Below are 23,431 nucleotides of genomic sequence, written 5' to 3' on the forward strand. Positions count from 1 at the left end.
CTTCAGCTCTGGATGATGGGGAAGGGAAGGATTGATATCCTTGCAGACAGCTGGTCATTTGCATCCTTTTAGAGGGTCATTGAGGCCACTTGGAGGTTTCTTTGTGTCTTCTTTAAATGTTTCCCTTCTCATCCAAGAAGCTTCTTCAGCTCTGACCGGATGGTGGGGAAGGGAAGGATTTATCCTCCTTGCAGACCACTGGTCACTTGCATCCTTTTAGAGGGTCGTTGAGGCCACTTGGAGAGGTTTGTCTGTGTCCTCAGGGTCACCCGAGTGGTGCAAATGGCTGTGGAGCCTTCTTGGAACTGTTGAAAGGATTTTCTCTGTTATTTATTATTTATTCTCTGTTATTTTTTCTAAGACAGGGGTGTCAAACTTGCATCGTCCCATCGTCGTTGCATGATGTATCACAACTCCCCTTCCCCCTTCGCTAAACCCAGGGTGGACGTGGCCCGCGCATGACACATCCGGCCCGCCAGTTTGACATCCCTGGTCTAGATTTTTTTTTAAAAAAATATTTTTTTTATTATTTCTAAAATCCTCCACTGACGCTGAATCCTTATATCCTGTTCTAGCTAAACATCCATAATATTTAATAACAAAGTTTTCTAATCCTCCTTTCCAAATCACTGTTTAAAATTTACATCCAGTTTCTATATTATACCCATGTCTGTCTGTCTGTCTGTCTGTCTGTCTGTCTGTCTGTCTGTCTATCTATCTATCTATCTATCTATCTATCTATCTATCTATCTATCTATCTATCTATCTATCTATCTATCTATCTATCTGGCTATCTGGCTATCCATTGTTATTCTTATCCTTCCTTTATTTGACTATATCCTGTATCATAACATTTCCCTCCTAATAATCAAAACTTTAACTGTATCTAAGTTGGTTCCCCCCCCCCTTTTTTTAAATTAACCTTTATGTATAATCCAAAGGGATTTCTAATTTTCCTTACACGGGTACCATTCTCTGGTCTAGAATTTTTAACTGGGTATCCACAGAATGTTTTGATTTGCTCTGGTCTCCCATGACCCGACAATTGCGCGCCGACAAAACAGCACTGATTAAAACGCGACGTCAAAATCACGCCGACAAAAGCGCGATGACAAAAGCGCGCCGACAAAAGCGCAATAACAAGCACAATAAAATTGAAAAAAAATTAGGGTTAGGGTTATAGTTTTGTCACAATTTTGTCGGCTAGCTATTGTCGAAAATCAATTAGCGATTTTGACGGCGCTCATTTGTCCGTCGCGGTTTTGTCGGCGCGCATATGTCTATCGCACATTTGTCGGTGAACCCTGATCTCCGAGTGTAACAACCCTGATTCGATTTGCAACTTAGGGGCGGCTCCCAGCGTTGTAGGGACGGGTGAAACCGAGCGTGGGCAAGGATGCCGTGTTGGGAGGCGAACGCTGGGGGGGGGGGGTGTCTTGGTCCCTCCCATGCAACTGACCCTTGCCACCCCTTTCTCCCCCATCCAGCTGGGCAAAATGCGGCTGATCGTTCCCTGTCGTGCCTTTACCTGCACCCACCTGCAGTGCTTCGATGCCGCCCTCTACCTGCAGATGAACGAGAAGAAGCCCACCTGGACGTGCCCCGTCTGTGACAAGAAGGCGCCCTACGAGGGCTTGATCATTGACGGGTAATGCTGGGGGAGACCCTGCGCTCCCTCCCCTCCTTGCTGCCTTTCACGAGACCCTTGGGAGAAGAGGCCACCTGGAGATCTTTGCTCTCTCCTCACCCGTCCTTACCGGGCCGGTTTTAATTTGCAGGCGTAGGATGTGCCTTGCAACCAATGAAATTTGAGGGTTGGGCCTCAGAAACTCCATAGCCAATCAGATCCTAGTTCCTCCCCCCACTTCCCCAAGCATTGCTACATTTTTTTCTTCTGGTTCAAAAGTTTTATTTTCTTTTAAAACAAACATTTCATCATTCCTCAATCAGTAAGACATCGGAGTACAATCTTTTTGTGTGTCAAAATAGTTCTAGTTTACCACCAAATTCTTGTCTAGCCTAATGTATACCCCTCCCTCCCTCCACCCAACCCCCCTCCTCCCCCCCCCCTGACTTCCCAGAACCCGTACACGGTATGGATTTTTAACAAACACAGTCTAAAATCTATTGAGAAAAAAGAAATAAAGAAATTAATGACATCTCTACATTGATCTTAGCTTCTTCTTGCTGAGCTAACTTTAAACAATTTAAATCATTTCTGATCTTAAGCATAGGCTAACTGGAATTTCTTGGTCCCGTATTTATTTTGTATATAGTCAATCCATTTTTTCCAGTCTCGTTTATATCTCTCATTTGAGTGATCTTTAAGATATGCCGATATTTTAGCCATCTCGGCTAAGTTTGTAACTTTCAATGTCCATTCTTGGATTGTAGGCAAGTCTTCCTTCTTCCAATATTGCGCCACCAACAGTCTTGCTGCCGTTATTAGGTGCAGAATCAAGTTAGTCTCTACCACTGTAAAGTCAATACCTATACCTAGTAAAAATAACTGAGGAGTAAACTCAGTTATGCATTGCTACATTGATGAGATCTGGGGGGGGGGTGTCACTCAGTCGGGTCTTTGGAGAAAAAGGAAGCTTGCGCCATCTACAGGTAATCCTCGATTATTATGGCCACAAATTGAGCCCCAGATTTAGGTTGCTAAGTGAAACATTTGTTCAGTGAGTTTTGCCCCATTTGAAGGAGAATAGAATAGAATCTGGAAGGGACCTTGGAGGTCTTCTAGTCCATCGCCCTGCTCAAGCAGGAGAACCTATAATATTTCAGACAAGTGACTGTCCAGTCTCTTCTTAAAAACCTCCAGTGATGGAGCACCCACGATTTCTGGTGGCAAGCGGTTCCACTGGTTAATTGCCCTCCCTGTTAGGAAGTTTCTCCTCAAGTCCAGGTTGCGTCTCTCCTTGGTTGCTTTCCATCCCTTGCTGCTTCTCCTGCCTTCTGAGGCTTTGGGGAATAAGTTGACCCACATCTTCCTTGTGGCAGCCCCTGAGATATTAGAAGTTTGCTATCATGTCTCCCCTGGTCCTTCTTTTCATTAGACTAGCACAGTGGTTCCCAAACTTGGCAACTTTAAGACTTGTGGACTTCAACTCCCAGAATTCTCCAGCCAGCAGAGCTGGCTGGAGAATTCTGGGAGTTGAAGTCCACAAGTCTTAAAGTTGCCAAGTTTGGGAACCACTGGACTAGCACAAAGCCTTTCATCAGACTGTTCCTACTTCTGAATTGCTCCCCTCTCTCCTCAGGCTGTTCATGGAGATCCTGAACTCCGTGACGGACTGCGATGAAATCCAGTTCATGGAAGACGGTTCCTGGTGTCCCATGAAGCCCAAGAAGGAGAACCAGGAGGTTTGCCAACCCTCCACTTACAATGGACTGGAAGGTAGGCAAAAGGCTCAGCTTTGAAGCACTAGCCGTGGGCCTTGGGCATGAAAGGAGGGCTCTGGATTTGGGTGTGTGGTGTTAGGAGCAGAGAGGGGTCTTTGGTGGAAGATATCACAGTGCCTACCGCTTGTGCAAATGTAGATGAGTGCATGCCCTTACCTGCTGCTTGCAGGGAACTATTTCCTCTCCCCCCCACCATCCCTCCTGGTCTGCAAAGCCTCAAAAGTGCTTTTTTTTTTTAAGAGGCAACTGGACTTTCTGGTGGGTTTTTGTTTTTTTCTTTTTAAGACGTTTCGCTTCTCATCCAAGGAGCTTCTTCAGTTCTGAATGGATGGTGGGGAAAGGAAGGATTTATCCTCCTTGCAGACAGCTGGTCATTTGCATCCTTTTAGAGGGTCGTTGAGGCCACTTGGAAGTTTATCTGTGTCTTCTTTAAATACGTTTCGCTTCTCATCCAAGAAGCTTCTTCAGTTCTGACTGGATGGTGGGGAAGGGAATGATTTATATTCCTTGCAGACAGCTGGTCATTTGCATCCTTTTAGAGGGTCGTTGAGGCCACTTGGAGGTTAATTTGTGTCTTCTTTAAATGTTTTGCTTCTCATCCAAGAAGCTTCTTCAATTCTGGCTGAATGGTGGGGAAGGGAAGGATTTATATTCCTTGCAGACAGCTGGTCATTTGCATCCTTTTAGAGGGTCGTTGAGGCCACTTGGAGGTTAATTTGTGTCTTCTTTAAATGTTTTGCTTCTCATTCAAGAAGCTTCTTCAATTCTGGCTGAATGGTGGGGAAGGGAAGGATTTATATTCCTTGCAGACAGCTGGTCATTTGCATCCTTTTAGAGGGTCGTTGAGGCCACTTGGAGGTTTGCCTGTGTCTTCAGGGTCACCTGAGTGGTGCAAATGGGCATGGAAGGACCCATTTATCTAAGGACACAGATAAACCCCCAAGTGGCCTCAGGTAAAAGGTAAAGATTCCCCTCGCACATGTGTGCTAGTCATTCCCGACTCTAGGGGGCGGCGCTCATCTCCGTTTCAAAGCCGAAGAGCCAGCGCTGTCCGAAGACGTCTCCGTGGTCATGTGGCCGGCATGACTCAACTCCGAAGGCGCCCGGAACGCTGTTCCCTTCCCACCAAAGGTGGTTCCTATTTTTCTACTTGCATTTTTTACGTACTTTCGAACTGCTGGTTTGAGACAAGTAACGGGAGCTTAGGGATTCGAACTGCCAACCATTCTGACCGACAAACTCAGTGTCTTAGCCACTGAGCCAACTGCGTCCCACTCAGAGACTCTCTAAAAAGAATGTAAATGACCCGCTGTCTGCAAGGAGTATAAAGCATGAGCTGGATGAGTTGAGAATCTCAATAGACACGAAGCCAGAAAGGTTGAAGACTGCTACTTTAACCCACCTGTGGCTTTTGAACATGCCATGAAACCCAAGTATGTTGCACTGTGCCATGGTTTGTTTTAACCGTGATAACCGTTTCAAGGTGGGCTGGTCGATTTGAGGTTTGCATGCTGTGCCTTTGTGATTTCTAAATGGCCGACGACTTAGCATTACGGGGTCCCATTGTTTGCGCCCATACAAGGCCAGCCATCTCAAGTGCCATTCAGAGCCTGAATCTTCAGAGGAAGACGAGCTGGAACTGGAGCTGATGGAGATCGATGGGGCGACTTTGTTGGCTTGGGAGGAAATTGGGGAAGGGTAAGGCCAGCGAGGCCTTTCAAGATTGGGACACCATGTAGGCAAGAAGAAAAGGGGGGCAGGAGGACCAAGAGAGGCTAAGCGGTGAACATGAGAGACAGAGCTCAGGCGAGGAGCAAGGACCACCCGCTCCTGATCCAAGAGCACGGAGAGTGTAGAGAATGCGAGAACAGCGCAGGCTGTCCCAGCTACTCGGGAGGAGAGCACCCCGCCCCTCTTCACAAGGCACAGCTGAGAGCTGAGACTTGAGGAGATGCTGTGGGGAGGGGCATTTGTCAGGAACAAACACTGAATTCCTGGAATGTTGAATGCCGACTTTTGAACTTTCCTTACATTCTTTCTGGATTCCTTGCTTTGCAGCCATGGTGCTCACAGCTGGACTATTTGCAGCCAGAGGCTGCTTGAGGGGTGTGTCTGTGTGCCATCACTTGCCAGAAACGTGGGACCGTTTGGGGAGATTTAGAGCAATCAAGGGGCGGTTTGAACTGCCTGTGTTCTGCTGCGCCTCGGGTCATCGCACGGTGTGTTTCTGAGCATTGTCGTCATTGTGTTAACAGCCTCCCTGTACACAGTGAGCTCCGATGGGAAGCAGCTGCCCGAAAACAAGAAGAAGGTGGAGGTGATTGACCTGACCTTGGACAGCTCGTCAGACGAAGAGGAGCCCCCTGCCAAGAAAGCCTGTCCCGTCGCCATTGCAGCCATCCCGCCATCAGCCGGACCAAAAGGGTAGGGGGGGGCTGTGGGCTCGGAGCGCTCTTTCCCTTCCTCCGGATTGGCTGATTTCTTTTCGCCAGACTTGGTGTTGGGAGAGGCCTTGGGACACAAGAATCATAGGGCTGCAAGGGATCTCGGGGGTCTTCTAGTCCAGTGGTCCCCATCTGGTGGCCGGAGAGAAGATTTTGGTGGTCCACAGAAAAATTATTTGCGTTTTTTTCTTGGAGGACCAGGAAGGTGAAACAGATTAGCTTGTGCCCATAATGGCTCCTTACCATGAATTCAAGATTTTTTAAAGAGCTAAATTAAGTCTCATGCGTGAATTGATCAGGCTAATATATTTATTACAAGAGAGAGAGACAGACAGACAGACAGACAGACAGACAGACAGACAGACAGAGACAGACAGAAGGAGGGAAGGAGAGAGAGAGAAAAGCAGGGAAGGAGAGAGAGAGGGAGGGGGAGGGAGAGAGAGAGGGAGAGAGAAGGAGGGAAAGAGAAAGGGAGGGAGGGAGAGACAAACAGAGAGACAAAAGGAGAGAGAGAAGAAGGGAAGGAGAGAGACAGACAGACAGACAGAAGGAGGGAAGGAGAGAAAGGGAAGGAGGGGAGGGAGAGAGAGAGAAAAGAAGGGAAGGAGAGAGAAAGGGAGGGAAAAACAGACAGAGAGAAAAGGGGAAAGAGAGAAGAAGGGAAGGAGAGATAGACAGACAGAAGGAGGGAAGGAGAGAAAGGGAAGGAGAGAGAGAAAGGGAGGGAGGGAGAGACAGACAGAGAAACAAAAGGAGAAAGAGAAGAAGGGAAGGAGAGAGACAGAGAAGGAGAGAGAGAGAGAGAGAGAGAGAAAGAGAAAGAAAGAGAAATTGCCTCTCAACCCTTCTGAACAGGGCCTGGGTCTCCTGACCCTCAGCCTTGCCTCCTTCCACTGGCCCCCTCTTTCTCCTTCCCTTTTCCCCATCCTTACATATGAAGTGACCTTGATCCATAAAAATCTTAATACAAAATAGATTAATTTTTAAAGCCCAGACTTCCAGCTGCCTGGCACAATTGAGCTTCTTGTTTACCTAACGCTCCATCCCGGGAGGTTTTTAGGAAGAGACTGGACAGCCCCTTGTCTGAAATGGTATTGCTTCTCCTGCTTGAGCAGGGGGCTGGACTAGAAGACCTCCAAGGTCCCTTCCAGCTCTATTCGGATTGATTGGTATTCTTTGGAATTTTGAAATTCACTCTTTGGTATGAAATCATGGTCGGAAGTCCCAGGCCCGGTCTGGGGTGGGGTGGGGTGGGGGCTGAGAGACAATTTATCTCTCTCATAATTCTATTATCTGACCACAATTGCTGAAAACTGCCCCCCAAATTCCAAAATTCAATAAAAACAATGAATAAAAAAGTGGAACTCCCCACCCAGCTCCTCCTCCCACAGGCTTCTGACCCTCAATTTCCCCTCCCTGAAAGAAATAGAATCGGACTCCAAAGGATGCTGCCAATGTTCCCTCCCCCCCCCCCCTCCCGGAACCCAGACGCCCTTCTGGCTCCTCTAACCTTTCCTTTCCTTTCAGGGTTTTAAACACAGACCACCAGCCTTCCTCCGTGCTGCGGAGTCCTCCAATGGCTGCAGTGGGCAGCGATTACCTCTCCAGCCTCCCACTGTCCAACTACCACCCTTCTTATTCCGTCCCTTCGGACATCCAAGGTACCGTATTTTTCAGATTATTAGGTGTGTGTGTGTGTGGCTGTGGCAGGATGACCAAGAGAGGATAAGCAGTGAAAAGGAGAGACAGAGCTCAGGCGAGGAGCAAGGACCACCCCCTCCTGATCCAAGAGCATGGAGAGTGGAGAGAAGGCGAGAATAGCGCAGGCCAAGCCTTCAATAGCTGCAGGGAGGCCTACTAGGCGCCCCCCCCCTCCCCACATCCTGTTTTTGCTCCCAGGGGGTTGCAGGAGGCCGAGTGCTGCCTGTCACACACCCTGGCCACACCCACCCAGCCAGTCATTACGTCAGAGAACCGTTTGTTAAATTATTTGAATCCCATCCCCGAAGAGGATGAACTCTGACCCAGGGAGCCAGAGAAAGCTGATTGGCCCTTCCCAAGGGGTGGGGTGGGGTGGGGGGGAAGCTCATTATCCCACCCAGAGGACTGAATCTGGACAGTATGGTTGGCACTTGGCTGTGATTCCAATCTCTTCACCCACCCACCACTTCCTGTTCTTGTTTTGTCTGTTAAATATTATTATCCTTTCCTCTAGTCTAGTATTATATTCATTTTTACCATTAACGTTTTCCTTTCTCTAGGTCTGGATTTGTTTTCCTTCCTTCAAAGTGAAAATCAGGTATGTTTTCCCCTCCTCCCTTCCATCTCCCAGTCACCCATTCAACCTTTCAATCAACAGGAATCCTTAAAATTGGAGATTTCTTTTTTTCTCAGCGTAGTGGATTTAATTCCTTCGATAACCCAGCAAGCTAATTTTCCTAGGTTCTTTAAGACTTGGAAGGTTCAGAGTTCAAGACAGCCATTGCCAGGGTTCTTGGCTCAAGAAAGAATAGAGTAGTGATAGCAATAGAGTAGAATAGTGCTTTTACAATCCTCTCTAAGCAGTTTACAGAGTCGGCCTCTTGCCCCCAACAATTTGGGTCCTCATTTTACTGGAAGGACAGAAGGCTGGGTCAGGATCGAACTCCTGGCAGTGGGCAGAGTTAGCCTGCAATGCTACATTCTAACAGGAAGGAAGGAAAGGAAGGAAGGAAGGAAGGAAGGAAGATAGCAACAATGCTTAAACTTATATCCCGCTTCACAGTGCTTTTCAGCCCCCTCTAAGCGGTTTACAGAGTCAGCCTCTTGCCCCCAACAATCTGGGTCCTTGTTTTACCCACCTCAGAAGGACGGAAGGCTGAGTCAACCTTTAGGAGGAAGGGAGGGAGGAAGGAAGAAAGGAAGGAAGGAATAACACTTAGACACATCCTGCTTCACAGTGCTTTGCAGCCCCCTCTAAGCAGTTTACAGAGTCAGCCTCTTTCCCCCTACAATCTGGGTCCTCATTTTACCCATCTTGGAAGGAGGGAAGACTAAGTCAATCTTGACTTAGTCTTCGAATTCCTGGCAGTGGGCAGAGTTAGCCTGCAATGCTGCATTCTAACAGGAACAGGGGTAGGTTGCTGCTGGCATTACTTCAGCATGCAAAAAAATCAGCCTGAAAACAGCTCAAAAATGGCCTGAAAACAGCCCCCCAAACCAGACTGAAAACAGCCAAAAAAAACCAGGCCTACGTGCACTGGCCAGCTGGTCTTCGGGTTTCTGGAACTCTAGCGTGCACAAATGCACGCACATGCATACACGTTCCTGTTTGGGCACTCAGTGCCTAAAAGGTTTGCCATCATTGTCCTAGATAGAGGCAGATATTTCTCTCTCTGGGCACAATGAGAATGTATCTGCCGAACAAAACTCCTCATTGGCGACAAGAAAGGTGTCTGGCCAGTAAACACTCAGCTCCATTCGGTTGCCCAAGACTCAGTTCTGCAAGGGATTATGGGGAGGGCGTTAAACGATGGGGGGTAAAAGCAACAAATGATGTTTCTCTCTCCCTCTTGCAGCATTACAACCCTTCCGTCATCACCTCCCTGGACGAACAGGACTCCCTGAGTCACTTCTTCCAGTATCGGGGGCCCTCCCCGCATTTCATGAGCCCCCTGGCTCCCATCGTAGTGGGATCCCACAGCGGGGTCGGCTCCCCCACCAGCAGCCGCATGAACAGCGTGGTCTCTTCGCCTACGGCCAGCTTGCGGGAGAGCCATGGCACCATGGGAAGCAGCCCGGCTCTGCCAGGATGTCGGCCGGATATCATCTCTCTGGACTAAAGGTGGAGACGCCCTTTGGGGGGGAGGGGGCGACTCCATTCCTCTCCGGAGGAAGGCAGAAATTTCGGCCACCAAGGCGACATGTCAACGGCTGAGAAGACAGATACGTGTTTTTATTAGGTGTGCGCCACCGTCTTACGGAAAATCATGGCATTTTTTTTAAAAGATGGAAGCTCTCCCGGAAGCATAGCGATCGCAGAGGGATCCGTCTCTGAATCAGAAGAATCACGGCTAGGTTTTGATCATGGGATCCTTAAGCCAGCATTAAAAAGGCATTCAATGACCTGCTCTAAAGGTAAAAGGTTCCCCTTGCACACATGTGCCAGTCGTTCCCGACTCTAGGGGGCAGTGCTCATCTCTGTTTCAAGCTGAAGAGCCAGCGCTGTCCGAAGACGTCTCCGTGGTCATGTGGCCGGTATGACTCAAGACGCACGGAACGTTGTTCCCTTCCCACCAAAGGTGGTACCTATTTTTCTACTCTGATTTTTTAATGTGCTTTCGAACTGCTAGGCTGGCAGAAGCTGGGACAAGTCATGGAAGCTCACTCCGTTATGCGGCGCTAGGGAATCGAACTGCCGAACTGCTGGCCCTTTTCTGATTGTTCAAGCTCAGCGTCTTAGCCCCTGAGCCACCGCGTCGCTTGACCCCGCTGTAATCGGTCCCAATTGAGAGAAAACTCCCGGATTCTTTTTCTTAGCCAAGTTAAGGTGGGCTGGATTGGATGATCTCCAGTTGCAGCGTGAGGGAAGCCTGGGGGGCATTTGAAACTCAGCACTGCTTGAACTCAGAACAGGTTGTCTGGACTACCCAGGTTCAAACTTGGCACACGCTTCGTTGGATCGAAAGCTTTCTGACCTACTCCGAACGCTGCGTTTAAAGCTCCATGTTTGTGGTTCGAAAGTTGAAACGTTTTGAACTGAGAACGTTTTTCGGGACCACAGAAATCGGCTCCTTCGTATTAAAAAGAAATATTCTTTTTTAAGGATATCCTGGCTAGAACAATTGAGGCCCATAGGAATGTTTGCAGGGTTGGTTTTTTGGTTTTTTTGATATTTCAGAGCTCTGTTGTGGGGAAAGGAGCACCCCATACACCTCTGGAAGCTCTGGGCCAACCTTCCAGCCAAATAACAGATTTAAAAAAAACCACACAGATGAACAGAGTCGGAAGGGACCTTCTAGGTCATCTAGTCCAACCCCCCACTCAAGCAGGAGACCCTACGCCGTTTCTGACGGAGGGCAGTCCAGTCTCTTCTTGAAGGTCCCAAGTGATGAAGGGGAAAAAAGTGTTTCCGCCCCCATCACTAAATGTGTATTTTCTGTATTTATAAAAGACCAGCAGCCTCTTAAGACGTTTGAAGGGAATTCTGAATTTTGCACAGATTTCTCTGTTCCTCCCTGTTCTCTCTCTCTCTCTCACTCTCTCTCTCCCCCTCACTCCCTCTCTTTCCCTCCCTCTCTCTCCGTCCCCCTCCCTCCATCTCTTTCTTTCCCTCTCTCCCTTTCTCCCTCCCTCTTTCCCTCTCTCTCTCCTTCCCTCTCCCTCCCTCTCTTCCTCACTGTCCATCTCTGTCCCTCCCTCTCTCTCCCTCTGTATTTCTCTCTCTCCCCCTCCCTCTTTCCTTCCCTCTCCTTCCATCTCTCCATCTCTTTCTTTCCCTCCCTTCCTCTCTCCATCTCTTTCCCTCTCTCTTCCTCCGTCTCTGCAGATAACGCCAAGTTGGCGAATTCCAGCTCCCTTTGAGGGCCCCCAAAAGCGGCTATGCCCCTAACAAAACCAAATTTGAATTCCCCCCCCCCTTTTTAGAAAAAGTTGTTTATTTTTTATTTCCAAATCCAATTTGAATTTCTTTTTTTTATTATTTTGCTGTTTCAAAATCGAAGTTGAATTTCTTTCTCTTTTTTTTAGAAAAAGTTTTTTTTTATTTTTAATTTCAAAATCTAATTTGGATTTCGCTGACCGTTTTCATTGAAAAAGTTATTCCCGCCCGTGTAAACATTTTTCTTTTCTTTTCTGTTGGGCCTTGGGGTTAACACTGGAGGATCCAGGCTGCACCATCGCTAGAGAAGAGCTCGTAATGTAAACGTTGCAAGAAGCATCTGTCTGCTAAGGAATTTGAGGGAATTTCCCACAAGCCAGCCAGGGGAAAAGGGCTGCTCTTTTGGAAGAGGGGCAAAAACCCACCAACAGGCTGGGAAATATCCCGCTTCTGTCCCCGAGCTCCCTCCAACTAAACCTTCCCTTTTGGAAATCTCTACCAAGATACAGGATGCTCGGGGGCGAAAAAACTACAGAAGACACCTGTTCTGAGTGAGGCTTCCCAAGAGCATGAAGCAAACTCCTTGTGCCGGTAAAAAAAAAACCTTTTATTAATTGACTCTGAATTCTGCTCATTCACAGCCGGCAAAGTCTTTCAAGGGAGGATTTATGGTCACAGACCTTATCTGGCTTGGAGAGCTGCTAGGCTGGTATTTTCAAAACTTGGCCATGAGTCTCGGAGAGTCACGAACCAATTAAGCAAACTAATTGTGTCTCCTGCAAACTCCACTCCCCTGTTGCTCCTCTTTTATTTCCTCTGGGAGGGGCCATTCACCATCCACCTGTGGCCTTACTCCCAAGTCGACCGCTGTTCTTTAGCTGTTCCCTTCATCTGGCAGCTCTGTGCATGCGCACACTGGGAACAGGCTCCAGATGTTCTGCCTCACTGATGTCTGACTCCGAAGGCAGCTGATAACTGGCATACGGCTCTGCCTCCGACACAGAGCTTTCCCCAGACTCCAGGACTGGCCAGGGTTCCTCCCCAACCCCCTCACTGTCCGAATCTGATGCCAGCGCCACTGGCTGCCGGCGGGGCCACAACAACACCTTGCCAGAGAGGTTTGAGCCACGAGGTGCAACGCTTGACCCCGAACTTCTGTGAAGCCGGTCTGCAGCCCCCAGAAGGCGACTCCTCTCTGACACTCCTAAATTTGGATTTTTTTTTTAACGCCTCTGGAATCCAACCAGAACTGCCTTCGTGCCACCAGATGGGAATCTGCTCGGTGGACTTTGGGGAGTTTGGTTGGGGCACCTGGCATTGCCTGCCTGGGGTGGACCTCGGGGGGGGGGCTCCCCTTTGACGGTGGGTTTCCCTCTCCTGGGGGGGGGCTCAGGCACCAAGGGACTGCCGTGGGGGGCTGTTTTTCCAGGGATTGCCTATTGCTGTTACAATATATATATATATATATATTTTTACACTTTAGATCTCGTATTTCCCACCCCTCTCTTAAAAAGTATTTCCAGCCAACCCTGTACAGAGAACAAAAGATCTATCAATCTTATCTAACTATCTATCTATACATATATATATATATACATACATATCTATATTTACGATATATATTTTCGGGTTTTGTACATAATGCAAGATCTTTTTCCTCTGTATTTCCACCTCCCCGCGCCCCCTTTTTCTGAGGACTAAATGAAGGTCGCACGCCCTTTGCACGCGCGTGTGAGCAAGCGCGAGGGGCAGTGCATCGTCTGTTGCACAGCTTATTTATATATTTATGTATGTGTCCCGAGTTTGTGTGTGTGTGTGTGTTTTCAGTTCGAAGCTTTCCGAGTCCCATCTGCCCAGCCTCCCCTCCCGCCTCCTCAGCCAGCCAGGTAGTGGAGCCCCCCCCCCCCCCCGTGGAAGTCCTACCTGTGGGAGGATGCCAATTCTGCCAAGTTTTCCCTTCACAGCATTTAACTTTCTGCATTATTTCCCAGTGGCGAAGGCAGAATTCGCATTTTACGAGTGCTGTGGAGGAGTTTGAATACTTGGTTAGCCATGTTTGCACATTGTGCAACTTTCTTCCAATCAAAGGGAATGTTTTTTTTCCAGGACAGCTGAAGTTTTCTTAGGTCTTCCCCAGAGAGGTCGGTGACAATGCGCCACAGCCAACTCAACGTGGCCCAATTTGCCACGGACAAGACGGACACTAATATCGAAGAAATAGCAGTAGCACAGACTTATATCCCGCTTCACAGTGCTTTTACAGCCCTCTCTAAGCTGTTGACAGAGTCAGCCTTTTGCCCCCAACAATCTGGGTCCTCATTTGACCCACCTCGGAAGGACGGAAGGCTGAGTCAACCTTGAGCCTGGTGAGATTCGATCTGCCAAACTGCTGGCAGCCGGTGATCAGCAGAAGTAGCCTGCAGTACTGCACTCTAACCACTGCGCCACCACATCTCAGTGGAATAGATTGTACATTGTGGAAATTCTCAAAGTCATTCAAGTCCAATTTGCCAGGACCAATTCACTATGGCCAACTCTTCATGGCCAATCCATTTTCAGCCAACTCCCATGGCCAACTCATCACAACCAACTCCCATGGCCAACTCTTCATGGCCAATCCATCCCGGCCAACTCTTCATGGCCAATCCATCCCAGCCAACTCCCATGGCCAACTCTTCATGGCCAATTCATCACAGCCAACTCTCATGGCCAGTTCTTCACAGCCAACTCTTCATGGCCAATCCATCCTGACCAACTCTTCATGGCCAACTCTTCATGGCCAGTTCATCACAACCAAATCTCATGGCCAATTCATCACAACCAAATCTCATGGCCAGTTCATCACAACCAACTCCAATGGCCAACTCTTCATGGCCAATCCATCCCAGCCAACTCCCATGACCAACTCTTCATGGCCAGTTCATCACAACCAAATCTCATGGCCAATTCATCACAACCAAATCTCATGGCCAATTCATCACAACCAACTCTCATGGCCAATCCATCCCAGCCAACTCCCATGGCCAACTCTTCATGGCCAATTCATCACAACCAACTCCCATGGCCAACTCTTCATGGCCAATCCATCCCAGCCAATTCCCATGACCAACTCTTCATGGCCAGTTCATCACAACCAAATCTCATGGCCAATTCATCACAACCAAATCTCATGGCCAATTCATCACAACCAACTCCCATGGCCAATCCATCCCAGCCAACTCCCATGGCCAACTCTTCATGGCCAATTCATCACAACCAACTCCCATGGCCAACTCTTCATGGCCAATCCATCCCAGCCAATCCATCCCAGCCAACTCCCATGGCCAACTCTTCATGGCCAATCCATCCCAGCCAACTCCCATGGCCAACTCTTCATGGCTAATTCATCACAACCAAATCTCATGGCCAACTCTTCATGGCCAACTCTTCATGGCCAATTCATCACAACCAACACCCATGGCCAACTCTTTATGGCCAATTCATCACAACCAACTCTCATGGCCAACTCTTCATGGCCAATTCATCACAACCAACTCTCATGACCAGATCATCACAGCCAACTCCCATGGCCAACTCTTCATGGTCAACTCTTCATGGCCAATTCATCACAACCAGCTCCCATGGCCAATTCACCTTGGCCAACTTGCCACAGCCTACTCGCCACAGAACCGCACACTGCAGGGACAATTCAACAATTCAACGTAATCATTTTAGTGAAAACATTACTCTAACCTTTGTCATTCGCCTTTCATTTTGTCCCTCCTTTCCACCCTTTCTTCCATGAGTCACTATTTCTTCAATATCCATATAACTCTTTGTCCCGCAGCGAATTGTCCCGTGGTGAGTTGTGGAGTAGACTCAACCAGGAGCCTTACTCCCCCCCCGACCCCATTTGTGGTCAGATACATGACCACCCTCCGATCTGCTGCTTTGCCACTTTGCCTCCCGGGAGGACCCTCGCTGGAGACGAAGGGTCAGGAGGAGCAGAGGACGAGATCCCCGTTTATAGTCCATGGCTAGCTGGGCAGATGGAAGAAAGGCTAGCCCGGCAGCCCGCTAGTGCTGGGGTCTCCAACCTTGGCAACTTTAAACCTGGCGGACTTCAACATTCTGGGAGTTGAAGTCGGCCAGGCTTAAAGATGCCAAGGTTGGAGACCCCCTGCCCTAGTGGGCCCCTTTCTTCTGTCTTTCAGAGGTGACTCGGCTCGCTTTGCCAAATCTCTGCTTATTTATTCTGTCATCTCTTTGTTTTTTATCCCCTTGGAGCTGTGGTGTATATGCTTTTTTCTAGAGAAAAATATAATAATAAAAAAAGTTGCAAAGAGCTGTGGTCCCACATCATTAATGGTCTCCATCTTGGCTGCGTGGCTGGCTTTTTTCAGCTTTGTAAAATATATTCTTACTAGTTGATAAACCGACGTTGCCCAGGGAATTTATTTATAGGGGGGGAGGGAATGTCCGGACCAAACATAGTTTTTAATGTTGGATTTTCCACCTTACCAGAGGGAGCCCCCTTGTGGAGTACTGTGAAACTGTTACCATGGCAACTCCACTGCACGGCAGTACAGTAGAAGCCATTTTAAAGTACAACAGGCTGTATTTTAACAGAACACACACCCCGAGGAGTTTTAGGGGTGTCTTAATCCCACAGTATTTGTTTCCAGAGTAAGTCATCTGTGTATCAAGTTTGGTTGAAATTGCTCGAGGCGTTCCAGGGTTATGCTGAAACACACAAACACACACAAACACATACACACAGCCATTTTTATACGTATAGATAGACGAAGGGTGAGGGAGGGTAATTTTCCTTCCATATACGGTGATTTCCACTGAGGACAGCAACATTATTTTAGTGGGACTGAGTGGAATCTAACAAACTTTCCCATCTTCATTCCCCCACCCACCCACACATCATGGTCTCTTTACTTCTACCACTTTATGGCTTATTCTAGAAAGATCTTTATTCACCTAAAGGCCATGGTGGCCAAGTGAAACTTGCAGAGATAATATAAGGGGACAAGTACTAGGTTTGTCATACTACACAAGATAAAGGTGAAGGTTCCCCTTGCACATGTATGCTAGTCGTTCCTGATTCTAGGGGGCGGTGATCATCTCCGTTTCAAAGCCAAAGAGCCAGCGCTGTCCGAAAACATTTCCATGGTCATGTGGCCGGCATGACTAATGCCGAAGGCGCATGGAGCACTGTTCCCTCCCCACAACATAAGAGAAGGGGGAAAAATTACATTTTTGCAATGAAGATTGTGCAGAGCAGAAAATCAAGATGGTGCCGCTGCTGATAGAACCGGTTTGGGGGCATGGCGGACTGAGTTACTACCTACTCAGCCAAACCGGGCCGAACCGGTAAAAATCCACCTCTAGACCTTAGAGGTCTTCTAGTCCAACACCTTGTTTAAGCAGGAAGCCCTATGCCATTCCAGACAAATGGCTATCCAAGATCTTCTTAAAGACTTCTAGTGTTGGGGCATTCACAACTGGAGGCAACTTCTGTTCCACTGACTAATTGTTCTCACTGTCAGGAAATTTCCCCTCAGTTCTAAGTTGCTTCTCTCCTTGATTAGTTTCCACCCATTGCTTCTTGTCCTGCTTTCAGGTGCCTTGGAGGATAGCTTGACCCCCTCTTTGGGGCAGCCCCTGAGATATTGGAAGACTGCTATCATGTCTCCCCTAGTCCTTCTTTTCATTAAACTAGACATACCCAGTTCCTGCAACCGTTCTTCCTATGTTTTAACCTCCAGTCCCCTAATCCTCTTTGTTGCTCTTCTCTGCACTCTTTCTAGAGCCGTGATGGGGAATCTATGGCACGCATGCCCAAAGTGGCACGCAAAGCCCGGCACACGCGGTCTTGCCTGTTTGCCTTCCAGGTTTCTGGTGCGCATGAGCGCAAGATAATCAGCTGTCCTTCGCACGCACAGCAGTGCCGACAAACCAGTGTGTAATTGCTGGGTGCACATGCACAACAGAACCCTGGAGTTTGGCTTTTCCAGAGTGCAACCCCTTTGTGTGCACGGTGCTCGTACGCACTAGAACTTGGACGTTTTGGCTTTTCCGGAACGCGGCTCCAATGAGCATGTCCGTGCATGCAGTATTCCAAGTGTGGCCTTTCCAAGGCCTGATAAAGTGGTATTAACAACTTCACGTGATCTTGATTCTCTCCCTCTGTTGATGCCGCCTAGAACTGTGTTGGCTTTTTTGGCAGCTGCTGCCCACGGCTGGCTCCTATTTAAATGGTCGTCCACTAGGACTCCAAGATCCCTCTCACAGATACTACTATTGAGTCTTTCAGGATTGGGCGGCCTCTAAATTCATTAAATCAAATCAAATTAAATCAAATCAAGGTATCACCTGTACTGTACCTGTGCATTTCATTTTTCTTGGCTAAATGTAGAACCTTACTCTTTTCACCATTGAATTTCACTTTGTTAGATAGTGCCCAATGTTCAAGTTTGTCAAGATCCTTCTGTATCTTAAGCGTATCTAATTAAAACATTTAAAATTAAAACATTTTAAAAAAAAGTATCTAAGAAGTGGTGGGATCAATGAGGCAGAAGCCATATTTGTACAGGAAAAGTCCCTTTAGCTACTGTCAATTGTCCATTTTATTTCTGCCATCAATCAAACCTTTAGATCAGTGTTTCTCAACCTTGGCAACTTGAAGATGTCTGGACTTCAACTCCCAGAATTCCCCAGCCAGCGAATGTTGGCTGGGGAATTCTGGGAGTTGAAGTCCGGACATCTTCAAGTTGCCAAGGTTGAGAAACACTGCTTTAGATTATATGTGAAGTCAGGCATGTCATTTGTAATCCACAGGACTGAAGGAACTCAGTCAACCGAGGCTTATCCCATAAGCACCTAAAGCATAGTTCAGCATACTGTGTAAACTCAGAAGAAACATAAAAGTCCGCTAATTCTTTTAATTAAGTCCATGAATTGCCCTAATCTGTGTTGTTGAACACGTTAGAATTGGCTTGAGTAAAAATATCTATGACTTATAGCTGCAATGACTTAGTTCAACCAACAGATGGCGGAGTGATCCACAGTTGGGCATTTTTAGAGCATTTTAGGACTTCCGGGGAAATGTTTTAACTGATTCATTTTGAGTTTAAATCTATTTTTTATTTTCCATTATATATATTATTATTTTAATTTAATTTTATTATGTTAATTATTTTATTTTATTATTAATTTCCTTTTCCTTTAGTTTTATGGTTTATTTTACTATATGATTTCATTTCATTTTTATTATTTCGTTTTATTTTTTATTATTTCATTTTATTTTTTATTATTTTATATTATTTTATTATTTTAATTATTTTATTATTTCTTTTCTCACCTTCTCTTTTTCTCTTTTCTTTTCTCCTCTTATTAGTAATTTCCTTTTATTTTATTTTTTATTTTATTTTACTTTATGATTTATTTCATTTCATTTTTATTATTTCATTTTATTATTTTATTTTATTTATTTTATTTATTTTATTTATTTTATTTATTTTATTTATTTTATTTATTTTATTTATTTTATTTATTTTATTTATTTTATTTATTTTATTTATTTATTTATTTATTTTATTATTTCTTTTCTCACCTCTTTTCTATTTTATTTTCTTTTCTTCTTTTTTATTAGTAATTTTCTTTTCTTTTTTCTTTTACTTTACTTTATGATTTATTTCATTTCATTTTTATTATTTTATTTATTTTAATTATTTTATTATTTCTTTTCTCACCTTCTCTTTTTCTCTTTTCTTTTCTCCTCTTCTTTTATTAGTAATTTCCTTTTATTTTATTTTTTATTTGATTTTACTTTATGATTTATTTCATTTCATTTTTATTATTCTATTTCATTTAATTATTTTATTTTATTATCTTTTATTATTTTATTTTATTATTTTAATTATTTTATTATTTCTTTCCTCACCTTCTCTTCTGTTTTTTTCTTTTCTTTTCTCCTCTTCTTTTATTAGTAATATCCTTTTATTTTTTATTTTATTTTACTTTATGATTTATTTCATTTCATTTTAATTATTTTATTCATTTCCTTTTATTGTTTTATTTGTTTTGTTATCTTTTCTTATTTTATTTCCCTATTTATTTTATTTTATAATTTCTTTCCTCTCATCTCTTTTTCTCTTTTCTTTCCTCTTCTTTTCTTTCATAAGAGAATGGGCTGGTGTTCATGCGCGTGAATGGCAGACTGGTTCCCCTGCCCTCACCCGCCAGGTGGTCAAGCTGTAAGAGTTGGGGAGGGGGGCGCAGCGGCTGTTCTATCTTGCGTGTTTGTCAAGATCCTCCTGTATCTTAAGCCTTAAGTCTTCTGGAGTGTTGGCTATTCCTGTCAGCTTGGTGTCATCTGCAAATTTGATGAGTTCCCCATTTATTCCCTCGTCCAAATCATTGATGAAGATGCCGAAAAGTACTTGGCCTAAAACAGAGCCTTGGGTAAATAATGAATGGAAACTAACCAAGGAGAGAAGCAACCTGGAATTAAGGAGAAACTTCCTAACAGTGAGGACAATTAACCAGTGGAACAGCTTGCCACCAGAAGTTGTGGGTGCTCCATCACTGGAGGCTTTCAAGAAGAGACTGGACAGCCACTTGTCCGAGATGATATAGCAGTGTTTCTCAACCTTGGCAACTTGAAGATGTCTGGACTTCAAGTCCCAGAATTCCCCAGCCAGCGAATGCTGGCTGGGGAATTCTGGGACTTGAAGTCCAGACATCTTCAAGTTGCCAAGGTTGAGAAACACTGTGATATAGGACGGTGATGGTGAACTTATGGCAACTATCAGCTGGCGTGTACGCTCGTCTTCCATTTTCCGGCGCGCACATGTTCCCTGCGCAGCTCCTCTTCCTGGTTGAGGCCCAGATGAGCTCGCATGTCTACGCAAAGTGTGTGCACCCGCGAGGCACTGGTCTAGGTACCATCACTGGTCTAGGATCTCCTGCTTGAGCAGGGGGTTAGACTAGAAAACCTCCAAGGTCCCTTCCAACATTCTGTTATTCTGTTCTCTTATTCTGAAATCTCAGTTGCCTCGGGCAAACTGATCTTCCTGGCCGATAGCCCGTCACATACGCATTCCAGCCTGGTGCGTGCAGAGCTGAGGCTGTCTTTCGGGTTTCCGGCTTGCTTTCTAAACCAAGTTTCTAGCTCTTAAAGTGAGATGATGTCAGAGGCCTTAGGAATCTCAGAGGCCGAAGAGAGGGCTCCACGAAACTGCCTCTGGTCAGGTGCGAGGATGTCAAAGGCCAAGAAGAGAAGGACCAGGGGAGACAGGAGAGCATCTTGCAATATTTGAGGGGCTGCCACAGAGAGGAGGAAGGGGGTCAAGCTATTCTCCAAAGCCCCTGAAGGCCAGAGAAGGAAGAATGGATGAAAACTGACCAAGGAGAGATTCAACCTGGAAATAAGGAGGAATTTCCTGACAATCAACCCATGGAAGAGAAGTTGCCTTTGGAAGTTGTGGGAGATTCATCCCTGGAGGCTTTCAAGAAGAGACTGGACTGCCCTCTGTCAGGAATGTTATAGGGTCTCCTGCTTGGGCAGGGGCTTGTATAGAAGACCCCCAAGGTCTCTTTGATTTCTATTAGTTGGAGGAGAAGGAAGAGGAGGAGGAGGAGAGGTTCTACTGCACAAAGAGTTGGACTAGAAGACCTCTGAGGTCTCTTTCAACTATATTCTGATGATAGATACATAAATAGGTAGATGGATAGATAGATAGATAGAAAGATAGATAGATAGATAGAGGAGATAGATAAAGGTTGGGTAGGTAGGATGGATGGATGGATGGATGGATGGATGGATGGATAGGTAGATAGGTAGAGGTAGAGATAGCGATGGTTGGATGAGAGAGAGATATAAATGTATGTATGATAGAAGATAGATAGATAGATAGATAGATAGATAGATAGATAGATAGATAGATAGATAGATAGATAGATAGATAGATAGATAGATAGATAGATAGATATGATTGGGTAGATAGATATGATTGGGTAGATAGATATGATTGGGTAGATAGATATGATTGGGTATGTATGTATGTAGGATGGATGGATGGATGGATGGATAGATAGATAGGAGAAATAGAGGTAGTGATAGGGATGGATGGATGAGAGAGAGATGTATGTACAGGGCGGGGCATAACCTTTTCCTAGGGGGTCACAGCAACACTTGTAATAACAACACAAATAATTCATACACCATTCGAAAGCCCATCAAAAACTGAGTTTATTGACACGATTTAATAGTCAGTATGACCACCATTAGCCCTTCGAACAGCATTCAAACGAGGTGGATAAGAACACAACAAATCTTCAAACAGTTCCGTTCGATTTTCCAGATTTTTCAACACAGTTTCCAAATTCATTCTCAAAGTTTCAACCGAATATCGATTTTGACCTTGCTCCTGAATCATCAGAGCTTCCACTTCATCCTTAATTATGGCCCCAATGTTCTCTGCCGGATTGAGATCTGGCGAATTTCCCGGCCAGACGTCATTGCCCCAAAATTCGACATTGTTTTCCTTTAACAATTGCTGAGTCGCATTTGCACGCATGCAAGGAGCTTTGTCATGAAGAAAGACAGCCTCACCAACCACCAAGACATTGTCTGGATCACTGAGAAATGGAATGACATTCTCCAATAAAATTTTCTCACGGAAATAACTGCCATCCCAGGATTCCCCTTTATCCTTCAAAACCCAATGCAGTTTCTTGGCTGTGAAAATGACGAAAATCCCGATGCAAGTCGGATTGCGAACGATTTGTCGATATCGTTCATGTTTGGCGATGTCGTCGACGTCTTTAGCCCAAATTCGATCGTTCTGGAAATTCGGTTTTCGAATGGCATAAACGAAGAATTCGTCAGATGGCGCCAAATGAAGAAAATCTTCCTCGGTCCATTCAGACAACCAATCGCACAACCAAAGCCGATCTTGAACGTGTGTTTGAGTTTTCAATGGTTTGCAAATGACGTGGAATGGCTTCAAACCTTCTCGTTCTCGATATCGGCCGATTGTCCTTTGATCAACTCGTTTTCCACGAATTTGAAGGATTTCTTGGGCCACTTTTCGGTTTCCTTTTCGTTGTTTGCGACTGCCAGTTGCAATGATGGCTTTGCTTTCTTGGGACAGTTGCAGAGGACGCCCTTCTCCAAATTTTGTGAAACATTCTTGGGCTGTTTTGTTCCAATTATCAGTAACCCAATCCGGATGACGTTTCAATTTGTTTGCAATCCATTTTCGATTGATAAACGTCGCTCCAGCATCGCGAGCCTCTCGAAAGGCAATGCATTTTATTCTGTCAATGATCCTTTGTTCTTCCGAATCGAATTTTCCAGCCATTCTTAAAGCAAATTTAACATTTAATAGCTCATTCAATTCAGTTTTTTATGGGCTTTAAAATGAGGTGTCGCGGAAGTTGTAAACTGCTGTCGATCTTGCTGTGACCCCCTAGGAAAAGGTTATGCCCCGCCCTGTATGTATGTATGTATGTATGTATGTATGTATGTATGTATGTATGTATGTATGTATGTATGTATGATAGAAAGATAGATAAATGATAGAGGTGGATGGATGATAGAAGATACGATAGATAGATAGATAGATAGATAGATAGATAGATAGATAGATAGATAGATAGATAGATAGATAGATAGATAGATAGATAGATAGATATGATTGGGTAGATAGATATGATTGGGTAGGTATGTATGTAGGATGGATGGATGGATGGATGGATGGATAGATAGATAGGAGAAATAGAGGTAGAGATAGGGATGGATGGATGAGAGAGAGATGTATGTATGTATGTATGATAGAAAGATAGATAAATGATAGAGGTGGATGGATGATAGAAGATACAGTAGATAGATAGATAGATAGATAGATAGATAGATAGATAGATAGATGATAGATAGATAGATAGATAGATAGATAGATAGATAGATAGATAGATATGATTGGGTAGATAGATATGATTGGGTAGGTAT

General features: G+C 45.5%; 1 protein-coding gene across 2 annotated transcripts in view; it reads left to right on the forward strand.

Annotated features, from left to right (window-relative positions):
- Nucleotides 1–10,428, forward strand: part of PIAS3 (protein inhibitor of activated STAT 3) — a 43,238-nt gene extending 32,810 nt beyond the window's left edge. For both annotated transcript variants that reach the window (XM_087705356.1, XM_087705355.1), the window contains exons 9-14: nucleotides 1,488–1,648; nucleotides 3,264–3,400; nucleotides 5,661–5,829; nucleotides 7,377–7,510; nucleotides 8,111–8,148; nucleotides 9,407–10,428. In XM_087705356.1, the coding sequence (XP_087561482.1) occupies nucleotides 1,488–1,648; nucleotides 3,264–3,400; nucleotides 5,661–5,829; nucleotides 7,377–7,510; nucleotides 8,111–8,148; nucleotides 9,407–9,670 (903 nt within the window). In that variant the 3' untranslated portion in view covers nucleotides 9,671–10,428. The remainder of the gene's footprint in view (nucleotides 1–1,487; nucleotides 1,649–3,263; nucleotides 3,401–5,660; nucleotides 5,830–7,376; nucleotides 7,511–8,110; nucleotides 8,149–9,406) is intronic.
- Nucleotides 10,429–23,431: the final 13,003 nt, after the last annotated feature.

The sequence above is a fragment of the Thamnophis sirtalis genome, unplaced genomic scaffold (assembly GCF_051295495.1).
Source record: "Thamnophis sirtalis isolate CommonGarterSnake01/CBP01778 unplaced genomic scaffold, rThaSir2_p1.2 scaffold_2, whole genome shotgun sequence".
Lineage (NCBI taxonomy): Eukaryota > Metazoa > Chordata > Lepidosauria > Squamata > Natricidae > Thamnophis > Thamnophis sirtalis.